The following is a 21,999-nucleotide window of genomic DNA, read 5'->3' on the forward strand; positions in this document are numbered from 1 at the left end:
GTGTCAGAGAACATAAAGTTACAGAGCAGAGTTTCAGAATGCTTAAAAGTCACCGACACTCTGCTGACTCGGTAACGACAGAGCTCCATTAACATCAGCACAAGAACAGTGCACCAGGAGCTTCAAGGTGTGGGCTTCTATGGACCAGCAGCTCCTCTATTGTAATGTGCAGGTTGTCTAGTATTGGGGTGGCTGTTGCTCAAGAGGTAAAGCAGGTCATCTACTAACTGGACGTTTGGTGGCTTGATCCTCTGGCTGCTCCAGTCTGCAGTTTATCATATCGTGGGCTGTTGTCATGAAACTGACTGATTTGTTTGGAAATGTGACAGGAAACAGCAGTTTGACAGTTTAAAACACAATCAGCTTGATGAGCGCTACAGCTGGCAAATTAGTGCATGGGTGGGACTGACGGTGTCATCAGGCTGTGTGTGATTGGTTAGGGAAAACTGAATCCCCCTGATGAAGAGGAAGAAACGTTAGACTGAAGATGGGAACACTGTTTGGCACTGTTTAGCTAACAGACTCATTTTGAGTTGGGCAGTTTTGATATGTGGATGGCAACTTTGAGCTCCTGAAGAGGGATGGTGAGCAGATTTGGTAGTAATGTAAATATTCATGCGAAGTAATAGACTCCACCAACTGTACCAGTACCACAGTCTTTATCAGTTAGTACCTGTCTTTGCATGTTAAAGTTTCATTAGCACTGGGATGCCAGGACATTTTTATATCTGCATAATAAAGTCCCATCAAATTTCCAGTCCTTTGTTTACTGTAACCCATTGGGGTGTGTGTGTGTGTGTGTGTGTGTGTGTGTGTGTGTGTGTGTGTGTGTGTGTGTGTGTGTGTGTGTGTGTGTGTGTGTGTGTGATCAAATCAACAATAACGAGTCGTGTCAGTTAACGGTATTCACTGGGGATGGTGGGTTGAACTGAGACTGACTGTCTGGACATTTCTGCTGCAGCAGATTCACCCCACTGCTCCTCTATCCATGAACGTCTTGAAATATCCTAGAGGATAAATATTAAAGCAAACCTGTGATGCAGAGTGTAGTGTTTGAGCGGGCCAAAGTATCAAAAACTGGTTCTGCTAATAACAGTTTTTGTGTTAAAGCAGAAAACCTGAGGAGGACATCTACTGAATAAGTGGTTAAATGTCCTTAATCATCAGCAAGATTTGGAAGTGTTTGTGTGTTGGAGTGAAGGCAGTAGGAAGAGAGGGGAGATATTAAGGGCCAGATAGATGGCTAAAAAGAGGGAGATGGTGAAATGACAGGGCAGAGAGATAGATGAGGGAGAGACGGTGTTCATATTCTCTGTTCCCTTCAGCGACAAACAGTGGCCATGAGACATCAATATTAAACACAGCAACAAGACAAACACACAGACACACACAGCCTCGTTCACACACACAATCATCATACCCATATGCATAGCAAACACAAGACATCAATATCACATATGAGCATTTATATGCAGAATATTTTACTGGCAAGCATAATGTGTGCTTCTGGAGAGCTGGAGATGATTGAAAGCTTTGTGGAGGGAGGCACTGGGATTTAGGCCAGCACTTAGCGAAGGAGAGAGATTGTCTTTCTGTCTGAAATGAGTAAGCTTGTTTTCCTGAATTCCTGAAATCTCTGCATGCTGATGTAAAGGCGGAGACTGTATTTTTTTTTATTTATTGAGAACAAAGTAATTAAATGGTGAGGGGGAGGGACTGTTCCTGTTGCCTAATGACCAATTAAATGATGCATTTGTTGTGTGTGACGGGTTCAATGATGTGTCTCACAGGAAAGACGGAGTTGGCTAAACAGGTGGCTCGTTACATGCACAAGGACATTAAAAAGGTATGTGACGTAGCAGCGTGCGTATAGATACAAAACGCATGTCAAGAGTCTTAATTTGGTGGAATGAGTTTGATTACAGTGTATGCAGTAGTGCTTCTTTTGGAGGTTAACCCGTCCTGTGATTGCAGGGTTTCATCCGCATGGACATGTCGGAGTTTCAGGAAAAGCACGAGGTAAGGCCTCGTTACACACACGCGAAAACACAAAGTATGCACTGAATAAGCCGCGCCACACAAGTTCATTTATTTCCGATGAGAGCAGCTGCTAGCAGCGTCTTCCTGCTGCAGATGCATGGCAGTGATGCATTGGATTAATTCTGTTTATGTAATCGTAATAGATTCATAAACCAAAATTAATGATGTTGGGGGTTTTTTGTTCTTCTCTTTGTGAAACTTTTTGTGATGAATACATTTAATCAGTTTTTCAGAGTTGCATTGTTTTACAGTGTCGTGTTGTCACAGTCACCACAGTGTTTGGACTTTCTCTGCATAGTTTGTGGCAATGAGGAGCTTTATAGATGCTAGAAATCGAAGGTCTTTTGATATTCAGAAAAGCTGCGTCAGATGCATAAGTGAAACACTGAACACAGCAGGCTGGTGATTACAGCTGCAAAGATTATTATTGAACATCTTCGGATGTAATGGGTAAAATGTTTGAGATTTTCATGGCTAGGATCGGAGCTTGGGGGCTGACATGGACTCTACCATGAAAGGCCCTCTTATATTAAAGGCAGCAGCTCTGCTTTACCTCATTTGAGGTAAGTCTATACATTTTCCTGTCATTTGAAATAATGTTCAACAAAATTGGTTACTGAAGTGCTTCAGAAAACCTCTTTTGGATGCACTGAAAACGTTCCCGATGCAGCAAACAGGATCATGGTGTGAAGCGTGTGGAAATATTGAATTCTCTCTTGCAGAGGGTGGCTGAGCATACTTATTTAGTGTGATCCTGATAAAACGAATCAGCTTGTTGTGTTATTTAGACTTATTGTGCATCTTTTCTCTGTCCGCGCTCAGGTGGCAAAGTTCATTGGCTCTCCACCGGGATATGTGGGACATGAAGAAGGCGGTCAGCTGACCAAGCTGTTGCGGGCGTGTCCTAACGCTGTTGTCTTGTTTGATGAAGTGGATAAGGCCCACCCCGATGTCCTCACCATCATGCTGCAGCTCTTTGATGAGGCGAGCACACAGCTTCTTACGTCCATCGTGTGTGTCTCTTTGATAAAACAGAAATAAACTGAAACTTTGTTTGATTGGTGGTGTTCTTCTTTCAGGGTCGTCTTACAGACGGTAAAGGAAAGACAATCGAATGCAAAGACGCCATCTTCATCATGACGTCGAACGTCGCAAGTGACGAGATAGCCCAGCATGCATTGCAGCTCCGCCAGGAAGCCGAGCGGGTCAGCCGCAGGAAGCTGGCCGATAACCTTGGTGAGAGAAACGCCCTAACGCGTACATGCAGCCTGGCTAATGTCTTCACACTGATGACACTGTACAATGTGATTATACATTTCCATCTGATGTTGTGTTAAACGAACACAGAAATTAAATTATCTACAAATTAACTTTGTCATGTTGCAGTTAATTTTCTCATTCTTGCAAAATAAAGGAACATTGTAGCACTGTGATAACAGCTTTCAGATGATTAAAAACCAGAAATGACATTATTACTCATCTCCTCCTTTTCCTCCAGAGGACGTACAGAAAAGTGATGACATTAAAATCTCCAGACAGTTTAAAGAATCTGTGATTCGACCAATCCTGAAGGTAAAACACATGATGCACACAAATACATAAAAACCATCTTGTTTGGTGTAGCTGCAGACATGCCTGGCTCTGAGACGCTCATGGGTCTTTTGTTCCTCTGTAGGCTCATTTCCGGAGGGACGAGTTCCTGGGCCGTATCAATGAAATCGTCTACTTCCTGCCATTCTGTCACTCAGAGCTGCTACAGCTGGTCAGCAAAGAGCTCAACTTCTGGGCCAAAAAGGTACGAGAGCACAATCTTTACAGTCATTTTTAGTCTCTCTGCTTCTGCGGTTATAAATAAAGAAATTATGCAAGATCAAGTCCTGCTGAGTCTTAATGCAGGAAACATTACACAGCTTTAAAAATCCTGCCTCGCGAGTCCTTTCATGCTTTCTATTTTAACTGATATTAACAGAGTTTGCTGGCAGCACTGATGGGTTGTTTAAGTGCGCCAGAGGAATGCACATATTTGTTCCAGCTTCCATATTGCTGTTTGGATGCCCACTTTAACAACAAGTGGGCCGATCAGCTGTGTGTGGATCTGAGAGGAGCAGAGGTTGAGTCTCCTCTGGACGCCCGTCTTCACAGCACCACATTTCTAACACGGGTGTCCTCCTGTGGGGACCTGCGAGGCCTCACCCACTTCGTTAGCCGCTGCTGAGCTGTGCAGAAACACACACGGATCAATACTGTGTGCCACTGTTACTCCCTGTAATGTGATTACAGTGTTTAACATGTGGAGCCTTCATCAATATTTAATTATTAATATTACAGCTGGTGTCCTGACAGCAAACATGGGCCCTGCAGGCAACTGATAGGGACCCCGACTCATTTCAGTTTCTCTGTTTTGAGTGGTGTTGTAGCTCTTGTGGGTCTGATATTTGGGTCTTCAGTTTTTGAAAGTGTGCATGTCTGGTAATGACTTGTCTCAGTCTGCATCTTGAAGCGATGCAAACAGCAGAAATCTCATTATTACTGAATAATCCCACAAGGCTTTTGTTTGTCGCTCATTTATATTAGACAAATTAAATGTTTAGAGCTTTTATTATTATTGCCTCGCTACATATCGATAGAAAAACATGGCGTCATATTTACTGATTGAAGTGTTAACATCTGAAGCTAAATGCATTTGTGTGTTCAGTCCATCCTCATAAAATAGGGATGATCACTACTATTGACCCGCGTTTGATTAAAATGTATTAAGGGCCTGTTGATTAGCGTCAGCAGACATGCTGCTTGACACAGTCTCCTCTCTGCTGCTGTGTCTCTCGCTCGCTCTCTCTTTCCACCCATTTTGACTCTGTTCTTCGTCCTCTCTGACAGATTTGTGTTTTCCTGATATTCTGCAGGTCTCACCCTCGGCCCTATTGTAACATTACTTCCACTCTCTCTTTCTCTTGTCAGGCTAAACAGCGGCATGATATCACTCTTCAGTGGGATCGCCCAGTACTGGACCTGTTAGCAGGCGGCTACAATATGCATTATGGAGCTCGTTCCATCAAGCATGAGGTGTGCAGGCACTGTAACATACACACTGGTTTTTAGGAGTAACCCTTGAAGTGGTTTGTCATATTTCAGGCCTCCTTATAGAACAAAATCACAACGGGATTCCTTTATGCAGGAAAAATCCTGCACATGTAGCATATAAAGATTTTTAAAAAGCCTGACTTATAAACCTGATCTCCACCTGACCTCTGACTCTGTCACTGATCCATCAGGTTGAGAGGAGAGTCGTCAACCAGTTAGCCGCAGCGTACGAGCAGGAGCTGCTGCCCAAAGGCTGCACGCTGCGTCTGTCTGTCCAATCAGAAGGCCAGAAAGAGCACAGCACGCCCAGCCTGCGCCTCGAAGTGGTTGGAGAGGACAGCTCATCGAGAACGCTGGACATCCGACCACCACTCAGCCCTGAACACTAACAACAAAGGATTAAAAATGCGAGCATACACTGAACAAAAGAACGTGTTGGATTTACTTCTTTCAGTAGTGGACATTAGATGCACACAGATGTTTTGCTATGGCAGCAACTTAAACAGAGTTAAATTAACACTAGTTATTCGTATTCAATAAACCTGTGCAATGTGTGTTGATAAAATGTGATTGAAACGTTGAAATGTTTTGATGAAGTAATTTGAGCTCTTGGAATATTTTAATCCTCCACAATTTTCTCACTTTATTCAAACACTATTCAATAACTTTAACCAAATACTACATGTTGGTATTATATTCTAGTATGAAATACACAATTTTCCAATGGAGGCCTTATAACAGATTGTATTGTTCTCTTCCAAGTTGCCAGTATCCACTAGTAACCTTTCAAAACAAAATGTCTACTTTCACTGCAGGTAAAGCAGGAGTATCAAACTCGTGGCCCAGGGACCACTTGTGGCCCACATCACCCCTACTTGCAGCCCGTATATTGACATGAAAAAATATAATGCAGTTTGGTCCTTGAAGTTACTTTTGTTAGGGAGGATTTGTTTGTTGTTGAGTGCAATGTTAAAATAAGTTCTTTAAAAGCAAAAACGTACTTAATATGAAGGCAATATGAGCAGAGAGCACAAACATGTTTACCGATTGACTGTTAGTTCAGTGAGAGAGTAAACTGCAAAGAAAACAATTTTCACTGGCAGTTAAAAACTAATGTGTACACTTATGTCAGCATTTTTATTTTGTTTGTATTTAACAAAATAATAGCAGAAGTGCTGCCACGGGTGTGGCCAGAAAGAGTACCAATTTGTTTATTTGATAGTTCAATGAAAGGCTTCAGTTAAGAGTGAGAAGAAAAAAAATTGCGTTCACATTTGCAGTTTTGTCTTTTTATACAATATTTGAAATTTAAAAATACAAAACACTGCATTTTCAGAAATATTTGTGGGGGTTTTATACTACTTGAACACTAATGTGGCCCTCCAATGAGATGACAGTGCCCACAGTTCTCCTCATTTTTCTTGAAGGTTTTTTTTTCCGTTCCTGGATGATTTTAATTATCATTATTATTTTTTCACTTTGTGGCAGAGGCATCAAAATGGACGGTTTTTCCGCTTTCGTAATAGGTGCTATGGAGAAAAAAAAGTAGTGTTTGGACCCCTTGTGTAACAAGTTTAACCTTGTGTTTCAATGTCAGTACTGGAATCACTTCACCAAATTATTAAAGAGGACTACTGGGCCTAACTGGTCCAATGAGGATCATATGGTTAACTGAATGCACTGTGTTCAGTTGCAAAGCCACAATCTACTCATGCAACACTCACCATGAACTCCTGCACCAAGACATCAGAATTGTCATTCAGACAGAGGCAGAGTACATTGATGAGGGACTCCCTTCGAACATCAATGTCATCCTTAAGTATTATAACAAAGAAAACATAGATATGTGAACTCAAAATCTTCAGTAGCACAGAAGAAAATGATCAAAGACCAAAAAACCTGACTTTTTGAACCAGTTAACATGCAACACCAGCATCTACAAAACACCATTAAAACTACCTGTTTGACATGACCATTATGAAATGGACTTATATAGTTATAGTTTAGTCATACAGTTTCCAAAACATACAAAAACGATCGATTTCTCACGCTGGGACAGTAATTGCATGATGTAAATTATGGGGTCCTTTCAGTAGGATCAGTACTCACAGGTAAAAGTTGACCTTTGCAATGGATGCAGCATATAAATCTTTTACCGAGCTAATGTGATGCATATACACTTTGTAGTTAAACAATTTAAAAGTTTTTACTGTCATCATGGCAGTCATATCCTTTAGCTTTTGGGCCTGCTCTCCCAGTTGCTTGGCAAACACTCTCAGCAGACTTTCAGAGATGAAGTCAAGCTGTGCCAGAAACCTTGACTGCAAAGGCATGGTTGTGATGTGCTTGAACACTGCATTTTATCTAAAACAACATAAAATTATTTTAAAAATAACAACAGGCACTGTGCGTGGTTGGTCGGTAATCTTTTGGTGAATAAGACCTGTGTTTCCTGCTCTTGTGGGATTTAAAAGATCCTAAGATGTTTGCAATCCAACAACATACAAGTTACAACCTCATTTTTTTTCAAGTGTGCATTAACGCAAGTCCAGTAATCATCTTTCTGACAATATATGTAGGTTCAAGTTAAACGTATGGCAGATTTTGGATTTCACATATGTATAAATAAGGTAGCTGGCCAGTGTGTGTATGTGCCAAATGATTAAAATAAAATCTGTATTATAATTAAGTTACAGAAACCTTAAGAGAAAACACAACCTCCTGTTCTCACCACAACTTGAACCCACGATCCATCAGCTGACTCCAGATGAAATGCGGAATAAAGTTTGTCTCTCAATCTGCAGCAAATAAATAAATAAATAAATACAAAACAAGGAGGTGGGGGGGTAAGCTACCTTAATGCCTCCAAAGACATTAGCTGAGGCTGTTCAATCTCCAAAATCTCACTAACACCACGGTGCAGGTGCAGTTAACACATAATGTAACTGAGCAGTCAGTTGGCAAACCAATTCACACAGAAAATCAAAATATGTTAGGAGCGCCTTGGAGGTAAGTTAAATGTGACATTAGGGCTTGCACCAAAAACAAATTAAAATGAAAAAGCGCCAATTCTTTGACAAGAGAGCAAATAAGCTAACGGCACTTATTTAACGTTAACATTACATAGTGACACTCTAGACATTAAACTAAATTTGACTGAGATTTGGACAATATTCATTCAGAAATTAAGACAGACCAATAAAAGTACCGGTGAGCGGAGATGGCTGCCATCCTCAAGCCACGATCCAGAGTGCAAGAAACAAAATCATGTGCGGTATCACGAGATTTAACATTGCTACATTATTGATTTACCTTTTTTCAGTGTACAGGTGACTTCCACTTCCACATATATTTCTTTTAGCTTTTCAGAACACTGAAAGCTAAAATATTTTTGAGATATTGTATGACTGCAAATAGAAACGTGGCTTCAGTCCGGTGTGACGGCGTAACAAGACACATGCCAGGTAAAAAAAACTTTACCCACTAAAATCTCGTTCATTGATTTTTCTAGAGTTAAACACACGATTGAGTGGGGAAGGAATCACAGGAGGCTGACAAAACGCAAATATGCCTAAAATACAAGATAAAAACTTGGTGGGAAAAGCTAACAATGTCGCAGTGCAAGCTAATGCTAACACTGGAGCTGACATATCTCCAAACAATTTGCTGAGAGCTATAGAGTCACTCAACTCGGAACTACAGTTGTCTTCAGTCTTTGATCTGGTGGACCACAGCATTCTGCTAACAAGACTAGAATATTTAGTAGGCATTAAAGGGAACGTCCTTTTCTGTGACGATGGGAGCTACTCTTCCTCTGTTACCCCTTTTCGTTGTGGTGTGCCCCAGGGGTCTGTTCTTGGCCCTATGTTGTTCTCATTGTACATGCTACCCTTGGGCTCTATATTTGACAAATATAACATTTCTTTTCATTTTTATGCTGATGATATTCAAATCTATTTTTGTCTGACTGACGGTACCCCATCTTCACTACACTGCTTTCTTGATTGTATGAGGGAGGTCAAAAGCTTTTTATCGAGTAACTCCCTTTTTCTAAATGAAAAGAAAACGGAAATTATTGTCTTTGATAGCCACATCCCTCGGGGACAACATCCCTCGGGGACAATTAGCCAATATATTTGGGCCCTTTGCTACCTCCCTCTCTGATACAGTACGTAACTTAGGTGTTCTTTAGGACAGCTCCTTTAAACTTGATAAACAAGTGTCCTCTGTAGTACAGTCTAGCTTTTAAAAACTACGTCAAATCTCTTAGGCTAGGCATTACATACCGCGAATGGAACTTATACATGCCTTTGTTACTTCAAGATTAGACTACTGTAACTCCCTTTACCTGGGCCTCCAATCTGCCCTTCTTCATGAACAACAACTTGTCCAAAATGCAGCAGCAGCTGGTACTAGAAGGTTTGATTCTATTACCCCTATCCTTGCTGACCTACATTGGCTGCCCATCAAATATCGTAAATAATGTTGCTATTTAACTGAACTTCTCAACCTGTATACTCCTATGAGAGCACTTCGATCATCGAGTCAAATGCTCTTAGAGCAACCTAGGTCCTTTATTTGAGTAAATAAAGTAAATAAAGTAGTGATTGAATTTGGCACCTCCGGCCCGGCTCACCAGAGAGAGTTTCAGCCTCTCTCCATACTTTCAGGAGATTGAGGTGATAAATCTGCGTGGCCCCTCCCCTGTCTGACCATGCAATTTCATAGTCAACGTCCCCCACTCACCGTGTGAGGTGGGGGGTCCTTGCCACTTGGCGAGTAACTTTAAACTAGAAGAAGGGAGTAATACAAGCACTTTGTCTCCTGGTGAAAATTGCTTGAGTCTAGCCCCTCTGATATACAGGTGTTCCTCCCAGTTTTCTTTAATTAGGTTGAGCACCCCAAGCGGTTTAAAGGGAGAAAATCCTGTGGAGGCCTGGGGCACCTCCCACACTGCAAGTAACAGAGGGTCTAGCCAGTGATCCCAATTGCGTTCACCCTGGTGTATGAACTTCCAAATCATGGACTTTAAAGTCTTATTCAGCTGCTCCACCAGCCCATCAGTCTGAGGGTGGTAGATCCTGGTGTGAACAGATTTAATGCCCAGTAATTCATACAATTCCTTCAGTGTGGGAGACATGAACGACGTGCCCTGGTCAGTCAGTATTTCTTTCGGAACACCTACTCGGGAGATGACCTAAAACAGTGTCTGCTCCACACTATTTGCAGAGATGCAGTACGCAGTGGCACTGCTTCCGGGTATTGCATTGCATAATCCACCAGCACTAATACAAAGCGATAGCCACGTGCACTCCGGTGAAATGGCTCAATGAGGTGCATGCCAATGCGCTCAAACGGGACCTCCATCAATGTTAGCAGGCGCAAAGGCGCTTTTGGAATGGCTGGCTGGTTAACAAGTTGGCATTCCGGACAGGATGCACACCAGCGTTGCACATCCGCTCGGGTGCCCAGCTAATAAAAGTGGGCCTTAATTCGCTCCAGATTCTTGTCATATCCCATATGCCCTCCCATGGGTTTTATAGTGAGCCACCTGGAAAATCATTTTCCAGCAGATTTATGGCACCAACTGGGTGTGTGTATCCTCCGTGCGAGCTCTGGGTCTGTGTAGAGCCCGTGCCCACCAAACCATGGTGTATACCCCCTTGAGTCCTTACCGGAATGCTGTACATCCCTCCCAGACTTGGGAAGGGTGCCGGAGCACTGGTGACACGGAACACCTGTCCCACTTCCATTGGCGGACAGTCCCGCCTCAGGTGTCCTGGCTGCCCGCACTTCCAGCACCCTTGCCCCAGTGTCTCTGCTACTCTCCATGGCTCTGGAGCAGTGCTGATTGCCTCCCCAAGGACCGAAAGCAAAGTGGGAAAAAATGGGTTAGTGGGACTCAGTGCAGGGGCCCGCCCTACCGGTGCAGGCGTGGGGACCCTGCACCTAGGCACTGGCACCTGGGCCTGCCTTCCCTGGGCTCCTCCACTCTAGCAGCCAGGTGGTGTTCTGCCAACGTGACCGCTGCCTCCAGGCTCGTAGGCCAGTGGCACCGGACCCACCTCGCTGTTTCCACCAGCCTCCAATGGTCCAGGCGGCAGCCATCGCGCCGCTGCGTCGTGTAATTTCCGGGCCCACACGAACGGGCGGTCCTCCCCTGTCAGCCTGCAGATCCGGAACCACCGAGGATGATCCTCTGGGGAGAGGCCCATATAGTCCAGCACGGCCCGGCAGATGTCTGGGAAGCTGCTCTGTGAGGTCAGTGGCAGACTCAGGGCAGCTGAGCCTCCCCTGACAGCAGTGGAAGCAGCACCCACTCTGCAGGAGGCCACTGAAATGCTTTTGCCATGGCCCGGAAGGTCTCCAAGAAGATCTGGGGGTCATCACCGTCCCCCAATACAGAGCATTGCCACCGACAGTGGACATTTGTGCTAAGATTTGCAAAGGCTGGGTGGGCGGCGCGGCGTGTGGCTCTGACATCCCAATTCCTGGGTTTCGACAAAACTTGGAAAGACAGACTCAACACACTGTCACATTTATGAGTTTTATTGCCACTTTTCACAGGTAGCGTCTCTCCATTCACCACCGGTCTCGGGACACACCCCCTCTTCCAGGGTCCGGCTTCACTATAAGAAAAGAAACACCTGATTAACCAGATCAACACCACCTGTGGCCTCATCTGCTTCCACTGGCACTGCCTCCTTGAGCTCACTGCACCATCCCTCCCCTGCAGCTGAGCCAGGGACCACACCTCCACCACACCCACTTTAACAGAAAGTGGGCCGATCAGCTGTGTGTGGATCTGAGAGGAGCAGAGGTTGAGTCTCCTCTGGACGCCCGTCTTCACAGCACCACATTTCTAACACGGGTGTCCTCCTGTGGGGACCTGCGAGGCCTCACCCACTTCGTTAGCCGCTGCTGAGCTGTGCAGAAACACACACGGATCAATACTGTGTGCCACTGTTACTCCCTGTAATGTGATTACAGTGTTTAACATGTGGAGCCTTCATCAATATTTAATTATTAATATTACAGCTGGTGTCCTGACAGCAAACATGGGCCCTGCAGGCAACTGATAGGGACCCCGACTCATTTCAGTTTCTCTGTTTTGAGTGGTGTTGTAGCTCTTGTGGGTCTGATATTTGGGTCTTCAGTTTTTGAAAGTGTGCATGTCTGGTAATGACTTGTCTCAGTCTGCATCTTGAAGCGATGCAAACAGCAGAAATCTCATTATTACTGAATAATCCCACAAGGCTTTTGTTTGTCACTCATTTATATTAGACAAATTAAATGTTTAGAGCTTTTATTATTATTGCCTCGCTACATATCGATAGAAAAACATGGCGTCTTATTTATTGAATGAAGTGTTAACATCTGAAGCTAAATGAGCTGCTCTGATCACTACTATTGACCCGCGTTTGATTAAAATGTATTAAGGGCCTGTTGATGAGCGTCAGCAGACATGCTGCTGTGTCTCTCGCTCGCTCTCTCTTTCCACCCATTTTGACTCTGTTCTTCGTCCTCTCTGACAGATTTGTGTTTTCCTGATATTCTGCAGGTCTCACCCTCGGCCCTATTGTAACATTACTTCCACTCTCTCTCTCTCTATTGTCAGGCTAAACAGCGGCATGATATCACTCTTCAGCGGGATCGTCCAGTACTGGACCTGTTAGCAGGCTGCTACAATATGCATTATGGAGCTTGTGATTTATGCCATATTTCAGGGCTCCTTGTAGAACAAAATCACGATGATGTGTTAGGGCCACATTAAGAAAAAAATTTAGCGGACCTACTTCTAGGCCTGTTACCCGCAGAAGTAATTGACATTGAGGACATTTACCTGTTTAATGTGACGATAATGGCCTGCGAGAAAGTTATTACAAGGAACTGGCTTCAAAGGGATCCTTTGAGATTGAAGCAATGGCGAGATGTCATGGAGGAAATTTCCACGATGGAAAAAATAACTTATTACTTAAGACTTGAAGCACATTGATTCGAACAACGATGGAAGAAATGGAATCTGTATAAGGCTCGACCAAACACAGACATTCTTTGATGTTTAGGTAGCACCACACAAGTTGTTTACTCTTTTTTTTTTGCCATTTGTTCTCCCTCACCCCTTAATTTTTTCTTTTATTCCCTCCATTTATTGTAAATGACTGAGGAAAATGAAAAACTAAAGTTAAAAAAAAGTGTCAGTTTTGGAGCCTGTTATCGAATCTTTATGGAGGGGAGGAAAAAATAGGGGGAAAAAGGTATTTGTTACATATTAATAACAGCGATGTTCAGATTTTGTCGTGAAGGAGAAAGGATCTATAAACCTGATCTCCACCTGACCTCTGACTCTGTCACTGATCCGTCAGGTTGAGAGGAGAGTTGTCTACCAGTTAGCCACAGCGTACGAGCAGGAGCTGCTGCCTAACGGCTGCACGCCCCGTGTGTCTGTCCAATCGGAAGGCCAGAAAGATGGCACGACAGCCTGTCCTTTGAGGTGGTTGGAGAGGACAGCCAGTGTAGAACACTGGATATTGTATGACTGTTATCGAATCTGTGTGAAAAAAAATAATTAAAAAAACAAACTGATATTTGTGACACATTAATAACAGCAACTTTCTTATTTTCCTGTGAAGGAAAAACGGATAATCAAAGATGATTTGACTGTCTTTTAGCACATTATTCACATCAGCAGAGGCACGCTGATGAAAATGTAAACACAACCTGCGTAATCTGTTCTCCCCAATGAAGAATGTGCTAGTGGAGAGAGTGCATTTGAAGCATGGTTGATATAACTGGCTTGTAAGTAGTTTCTGTTGATGCATGTTAATGTAAAGAAGTCTATCATAGCTGCGAGCGAGCTCTGGTGCTTTCGTTTGTGTCCCTCTGACATTAAGAGGAATTTAGTCATAAAGAGAAAATATTTAAAGTGTTGCATCATAAATGTTTGAACAGCACGCTGCCAAGGCGCCAAATGTAATCGAGCGACGTTTGTCATTCTTGTATCCGAGTCTCCGCCGTGTAAATAAAGTCATCACAATCAAAAGGGAATTCCTTGCTTTTTTTTTGTTGTTGTTGTTCCATTTGTGTTGCACTGACACCCCTGATGGATAGATGTGTGTGAGAACCTGGGTGGGAATTCTGCAACAATAATGCTCATCCGCCACGTAAAACGACATGACATAGGAATTTCCTTGGAATTCTGATTCTGTGTGGGGGTCTGCGTCGGACGCTGGGAGGGAATGCAGAAAGAATCTCTCACACATGCACGCAGCCTGCAGGAATGTCTTCTCCATAGGGAGGAATTAGCATGCAGGGAAAAGACACATTCACTCTTACTGTGCTCCGCCTGGACCCCCCAACAACACACACACTATCACTTTCTTTTAGGTACACACAGAGTCACAGCTGTCTGTGAGGAGGAAGTACCTGTGCTGTTTATAAATCAATCCCCTTTAGCCGCATCTGTACTGCAGTCATTTTCTTGATTTAAGTGAATTTTCAACAAGAGTAACACAGAATATTTGCAGCTTCCAGCACTTTTTGTAATCTGTCATACTGGTGCACAAAGATGGAAAGGTGAAGATGTCTCTGCGTTTATGCTAAAAATGCATTTATCAAAAGAATTTTTTTTCATTTTGTACATTTGTTAAAATCGCCACTGTTTAAAGGCTAAAATGTCTCTTAGAAGCTCTCTGAACTGCCTCTCTGTATACTTTAGGATAGAAGAAATCAAAAGAGCATACAGATTTTAGCTGAAAATTTTGTTGTCACAATTTGGTTGCTTTGACTCCTCAAAAGATTTCGTGTGTGCCTCCTCTGAGCTGAAATAAGGGGGAATATTCTCTCCTCTCTTTGATGCCTTCTTTACCACCCACCTCCCAGTCATTCATCAGTGTGAAGCATGTGGGTTGGTGGGGGAGATACCATACCACTCACGAATCTAAGATTACTCTGTGGTTGTATAAACTGTGGGTTGTGCTAAAAATGAACTGCCAAATGCCTCAAATGTCATCTGCATGAAGCCGATGCCTTTAAACTGTTGACACCCACAGACAAAACAGCAACAGGCCAGCAGAGGTTTTTTTTGGTGTTTTTAAGTGAGACTTTAAGTGGCTTCATCTGGACTGTAGATCAGGTTTTGCTGTGATACCTCCAGGCTTTTTCTCATCTCTTATAACCCTCAAACACATCTACACTTTATGGTTTTAGGAAGGGGGAAAGTGTGTGTGTGTGTGTGTGTGTGTGTGTGTGTGTGTGTGTGTGTGTGTGTGTGTGTGTGTGTGTGTGTGTGTGTGTGTGTGTGTGTGTGTGTGTGTGTGTGTATCCATTTACCCTCCCCGGAGGAAGACAAGAATAAGAAGAGGAGGAGAAAGAGAAGACGCTCTTAGTCTGTCTGTCAGGCTATTTCTGACTGCTGCCATTTCTCTGATTAGATTATGGAGAAACAGAAACCTGGCCCTCCATCGTCCTAACCTCCCTCTCCCGCTATCTCGCTGCATTTCCCTCACTCAAGCCTTCCTCTGCCTCCTGCTTCTCCACCGTCCTCTCTCTCTCTCTCTCTCTCTCCCCCCTTCCTTCTTCCTTGTCTGTCCCATCTGTCCATCTCTCCCACTTCCTGCTGCTCATAAAGATGGACACAAGTCCAAGATGCAGGCGAGATACAAAAGGTAAACCTGTGGGGGAGGGGTTACAAGGGAAGATGTGCATGTGGAGGGGCTCCTGGTAGCTCTGGGGTTCAAAAACAACAACAACAACAACAAAACAACAAGAACCCACCAGCATGGACTGCACGTTGCTGTCCAGGATAAAGCTTTTACACAGAGAGTTTCTAATTCACTGAAGCTCAGCCAGCAGCAGCCAGGTGGAGGTGGTGAATGATAAACGACTACTAGCGGCTCTCCAATTATCATATCTGTCCCTGCTCTTAACGGGGGATTTTCATCCGTGTCCCTCCGCGCTTCTCTCATCTCTGCCTCTCCTGCCCTCGCTCATTGTGCTCCCCTAGGAAAGCGATCGATTTCACCTCCATTAGGCTACCTCAGTCCACTCAGCTCTTAGTCTGAAGATGCTCCCCATTCATGCAAAGCAGCGCAGTTACCACTGCCAGCACAGTACCGGACCTCGCATGTTCGTTAAAGTAACACTGCCGGGTCTCTTCCTGTTAACCCCTGACGCCGTGGAGGGTTCGGTGGAAGGGATGCTCGCACCGGCCCGTTACCGTAAAGCAATCACGTGACAGTCCCCTGGGAGAATTAGCATAAAAGACAAATAAAGGACCCCACCAAAAAAACCCCATCTCTGACACACACACACACACACACACCAGTCTGTCCTCCTTTCTTTTAAAGAAAAGGAACAAATCCATTCCGCCTAATTCGAACCTTGCTCAGGGACAGCTCGCGTGGCAGATTGCAGCCTAATTAGTTTAGAGGGAATTTAATTCAATTAACTTTCCACAGCTCCGCGCGCCCCGCCGCTGGGCTGCTTTCAGAGCGCGGGGCCAGAGCTCGAGATCTAATTAGCGTGTTTGGAGAAGCTCTCCTGCGCGCGGCCATCCCTCGCCGCTCCAGCTGTGGTGTGCTTGTATCTGTGTGTATGTGTGCGTATGTGTGTGTATGCGGTCTCCCGGGACCTGGTTTTTATCCTAAAAAGCTTCTTTTTTAAGTAACATGCCGTTATCCATTAGGATAATACAGGTCTGGTGCTGCAGCAGAGGTGTACGCAGCTTGTGAATAACCGCAGCTGCTCTGCGTCATATTCTGCCTGATGAATGCGCGTTCACTTCAGGTTAGAGCGGACTTAAATAATAATGAGCGTAATGTGATGGGTTAAAATTAATGGCCATGTTTCGAGGCTATTTTTTTGGCAACTCCGTCCTGATGAGCCTTTGTGCCGGACAGCCATTTTTGGCTCATAAAGGTTTGTCTCAATCTGTCCCAGTCGGACTAGAACCTGACAAGAACGTGGATTTCTGAGTGTGCTGCGCCAAATTCCACCGGGTATCTAAACGAATATGCTGCTTTTTTTAGTGCACTTACTAGCTTAAGGAGCCATGTCTTTACCTCTCGGCCTGTTTACTCACTGCACTCGCCACATAAATGGGACAATGCGCACTGAAAATTAGCTCGATTTAATATTTCAAAACTATTTGACTATATTCTTATTAGATCTATTTTCTCCTCTAGAGTAGACTCCACACCAGACTGTGATTGTGATCTAGCACACAAGCACCGGCTGACTGAGGACTTAACCGTAACTTGCTGCCTCTCTAACGCAGTTAGACGCGCGCTATCGTCTCTCGCCGGAGCGTCACGGTATATTCGGGTAATTGGGGACTGATATGCGGAGACAGCCTGCACCGACGGGACCCCCACCCGGGGGGGCCCACCAACCCCCTCCCATCCAGCTCCGTCTCTCATCCATCACCTTGCAAATCAAATGTGCACACCGCCAGCCTCGATTGCGGCCGTGAAAACGCAGGCCGATGTTAACGGCAGGATCCGCGAGCTCTGATTTTATTTTATCCGCAATCAAATCGACCTCCGAGGGAAGAGGATCTTAAGAGGAGCGATGACACGACACATTTTAGTCACACTGCAGGTAGCAGACCAGCTGCTCGGCCGTTTTGACTACACAGTCACATTATGAGCAAATGGGGGAAAAATACAAAAGTAAATAACAATAATCACGAATCCTGAAAATCCTAGAAGTACTCTTTACCAAAGGCAAAATAATGCACTGATTGATTGATTATCAGTTACATAAATCACTGTTGGGACATTTAGAATTATAGGGACAAAGAGCTACAGACAGATGATTGCTCAGTTAGCAGCTGAGTATTTAAAAATATGGAGACACTTGGTGATACAACGCGCGTAGACTTCTGTCCAAAGAACCCACGCACATTTTAAATCACACTAACTTTTATTTTTACAGATAAGTGTTCATATTAAAAACAACGATTTACTGCAACACATTCCTTTAAAAGCAGAATTGTGAATATTTGTTGAAACGATTATATTAATCCGCGTGTAATTTCACATTAAATCAGGTCAGCGTGACCAGATCCCAACAAACTAAATGTGGGACCCGTTTACCAACTCTCTTGCTAAGTAAAAACAAGAAGAATAGAAAAAGAAGCTGAAGTTTGCTCTCATGGTATCATGTAATGGTTTTATATACTCCTGTATATCCTGGGTTTCAGTGGGGATGCAGCCATAGATTGGCAGAACGTATTTGACTCATATCTGACAATTTCAGTCATTTTTAGCCAGTTATCACATGCATGCTGCTTCATTCTCACCAAATTTTCTACTTTGCAAAATAAAGATAAAGAAATATCTTGACAATGAAGATAACAAGCTAAAACAAAGGGGGGGAAAAGGAAAAACTCTAGTGGCCAGTTGGCTCTTTTTTTTCTTTCTGATAGTTCGGGGTAAAATCCAGACTTTAGAAAACCGCATGTCCTGCAGGAGGAGGAGGACTAAAAATGCCGTGCAGTAAAACTTAAAGACGGGCACCTGGTCACCCTAAACCAGGCAGTGAAGGAGGGTTATCGCCTGCGTAAAAAAGCATTTCTCTTGGTGCACAGCCATCAGCTGGATGTAGCTATGCTCACATCATGTAGTGTAATATTTATTGTACTCTGGACCTTGGCACTGACTTCAGTTAAGTCGATGAAATAGTGTAATCTCTGCTTTTATTCGAGCATTACAGCTCTTTTTCAGAGCTCGACAAAGAGGAAGTTAATATCCAGACCTGCGAATCAATAGCTGCCTGAGTCTGGAGCAAGAAAACTGCTTTGAGCACATGGGACATGTTCTTCTTTGAGCTTCGGTGATGGATGGATGGACCTGGCAGTCTCCCTCTCTGACTGACAGCCTCGCTTGGATATCAGACCCGCCGCCTGTCACAGAGACAGAAACCGGACTGGGCCTCCCGGGTGGCTTTTCATCACGCCAGTGTCGCCGCTGTCCCATCCTTCACTGACCCCTTCTCCCCCCGTCTCTACCCACACACCTCTCCATCTCTCCTTCAAGACTATCCATCCATCCATCACACAGGCCGCCCTTTTCATCCGTGCGCCATCACCGCCAACAAGGCGCACACACGAGTTTCCGACCGCCCTCTTCGTTAAGGCCAATCTGCATGCAGCCCTGCAGAGCTCCAGTCGGTGTCGTTAGGGCAGGAAGACCATCACAAGGAATTAGAGCAGCAGGAAAGACGGGAGCAGAAAAAAGAAACGCCGAGAATTTAATCTCTCTGCGGATCATCCCCCTTTAGCGGGCAGACAGGACAATTAATGTGGCCTGAATTTAAAAAAAAAAAAAAGAAAGAAAGAAGAAGAAGCAAGCAAAACAAAAGAAAACATGCAGGTTAATGCGCTCTGGGTCATTTTGTGACCTCAGTAAGTCCCTCACTGAGAACATGAAGTGATTGGGTTGGGCTTTAAAACTTCTCCCATGAAACCTTGAAATACAATTATTACGATTTTATTATTATTATTATTATTATTATTATTATTATTATAGACTTCGAGGTTAGCGCATTAAAAATGATAGCTTCAGCTTCAGCAATAAATTCAATTCTATTTAATTCTATTTTATTTTGCAGAGCTGTCATTTACAGTTTTATCATCGGTAATTTGAATGTTTATTACCAGATAATGTTACCAATCAGTCGCTGAAAGGAGTCAGTCATACTCTGCTCACAAACAGACAGCACGCTACGGGCCTTCATTCGCTTTTCCCTAATAACCCACGGGCCTATAATCCTTATAGTCGGGGTTCCTCTCTCGGGGGCTCTCAGGAGCCTCTAGGGGACCATTGTGTGCCCCCTCTGTTGACTCAGACGCCATGAATGCCAAAGCTCCCCGTAACTGTTTCCTAAAAATCGCCCCATGAATGTAAAAGTCCAAAGTTAAAGCCTTCGCAGCAGAGAAGTCTCCCCCTGCGCCGGAGCACTATAGGGCGGATTAGCGGCCTGGAAGAGACCGGTCCCTTCTTTGAAGGGATTAAAGTTTAAATGGTTTAAAAGCGGGAGAGCTAGGGTCGTTCCTGGCTGCGCTTTTTTTTTTTTTTTTTTGGAAGGCAGAAACGACCCTGGAGAGTTTAACTTTGAAACTGTTTAAGTTTCTCGGTAAACTCACCTCTGAACCCAGCAAAGAGAAAAGCGGACATACAACAAATGGAAGGCCTGGGAGCTGACCGGTTAATGTGGAAATCCAACAGAGGAAAGAAAAACTCACACAATGTAGGGCTGTATTTATTTAAGTGCCTTAAATGTTATAAGGGTTGATGCAGGTTATCCCTGTTAGTTCACGCGTTAAGGAGGTTCGCTGTGATTTTGTTTAAGGATTTGAAAATCGTATAAAGTGTTGTGACGCACACACGAAGCAATAAATGAAGTGGTCCATAATTAACTTTTTTTCTTTATTAATATCATGTGTAAAGTCTTTCTCCTGAAGTCAAAAAGACCTTCGTGTACCAGCTGCACTGAGCTGTAACGAATGCGTAACGATACTTTGTGACGGCGATGCCCCAAATATTTTCAAATGTGCATTAAATCGGTGATTTTGATAAGTCTTTGAGTTTAACAATTCCTAGAAAAAAAATCGTAAATAAAATAAAATCGTATTAAACAAAAAAAGAAAAAAGATTTGGGTCCCTGTAATGACAAATCAGCGGCCTCAGACTTGTTTGTCTCGTGCGGGCCTCATCTGTGATGTTCAGGCAGCATCTAGCATCTGAACACAACTAGCCCCGCACGCCGCCCCGCCTCGAACTCCATCACACGATAAACACCGTAAACAAATCTGATTATTGTCGCTTATTTGTAGTTTAAGCGAACGCGGAGAGGCGAATGCGCGCATGCGCGCGTGTGCAGCGGGTTAATGTCATTAAGGAGCATCAACAGCATCATCATCAGGAGCAGCTGCAGCGTGTGCAGCCTGTGGTCAAAGGAAGGCAGGGCGCGCACGTTGAGACATTTTTATGCGTGCACGCAGGCCAAACTTAATTAATTCCTCGCGTACACGCAAAACCTAATTTTGGTTTGTGGATTTTATTATTTGCTAGAACTAATGAAATACGTGTTAATTTCACGAAAAGCAGCGAGAAACCCCCTCTTTTTAAAAATGGCACCATGCACATTTGGCAGCTACGTGGAGCGCGCGCGCGTCTGCCTGCCTGCCGGTTTCAAAGCCTCCCCGTTTGTGCGCGCGTGTGTCTGTGTAATGGGGGCCGTGTGGGATATGACTTATCACATTGTATGACACCGAACAATAAACTTAAACCAATTTATGAAGCTTCAATGCGTTTATGGTTAGCCTGTCGTGGTTGCTCGGTTGTCTCCGCAGCCAGCTCCCTCTCTAGTCCTATACATCAAACTGACGCTCACTCTGGTGACATCTCCGTAAAAGTGATCGGAATCAAATCAAAGCTTTTAATCTCACCAATCACCGTCACATCTGGACGTTTCCCCTCACATAAAGACTTCTGTGGCTGAGCCGCGGATGGTTCCAGGAGCTCGCAGGGACACTATTGACCGGTTATGGAGCATTATTATTATTATTAGTATTATTATTATTATTATTATTTGGGGGGTGAATCTGTTTGTGCATATTTCAGTCGCCTGTGACGATATTAAGCAGACCGTTATGGCTTAAAGTCGTCACATATGTCTTAATATCGCAAAAAACGCTTCACTAGAACCTCCCAGAACAGCGAGGATGTCTATCCCGAGGGTGTGTTTCTCAAGCACGGCGCACATTTTCTTTATAAAATTAGCTTCTTTGTATTCATGTTTTAAAAATAAAATGTTTCCAAGCTTGTAGGCCTGATGTGTTGTTTGGCTACATTCGTGCTTTACTTTAGTTCC

At 43.9% G+C, this 21,999-nt stretch overlaps 1 protein-coding gene across 1 annotated transcript in view; it reads left to right on the plus strand.

Annotated features, from left to right (window-relative positions):
• clpb (ClpB family mitochondrial disaggregase) overlaps positions 1–5,705 on the plus strand; it is a 36,022-nt gene extending 30,317 nt beyond the window's left edge. Inside the window, exons 9-16 of the mRNA XM_026191651.2 lie at positions 1,791–1,846; positions 1,975–2,019; positions 2,863–3,024; positions 3,120–3,276; positions 3,539–3,612; positions 3,716–3,835; positions 4,999–5,103; positions 5,313–5,705. Coding sequence (XP_026047436.2) covers positions 1,791–1,846; positions 1,975–2,019; positions 2,863–3,024; positions 3,120–3,276; positions 3,539–3,612; positions 3,716–3,835; positions 4,999–5,103; positions 5,313–5,510 — 917 coding nt within the window. The 3' untranslated portion in view covers positions 5,511–5,705. The remainder of the gene's footprint in view (positions 1–1,790; positions 1,847–1,974; positions 2,020–2,862; positions 3,025–3,119; positions 3,277–3,538; positions 3,613–3,715; positions 3,836–4,998; positions 5,104–5,312) is intronic.
• The last annotated feature ends 16,294 nt before the right edge of the window (positions 5,706–21,999 follow it).

Source organism: Astatotilapia calliptera, chromosome 14 (assembly GCF_964374335.1).
Source record: "Astatotilapia calliptera chromosome 14, fAstCal68.1, whole genome shotgun sequence".
In the NCBI taxonomy this organism is placed as follows: domain Eukaryota; kingdom Metazoa; phylum Chordata; class Actinopteri; order Cichliformes; family Cichlidae; genus Astatotilapia; species Astatotilapia calliptera.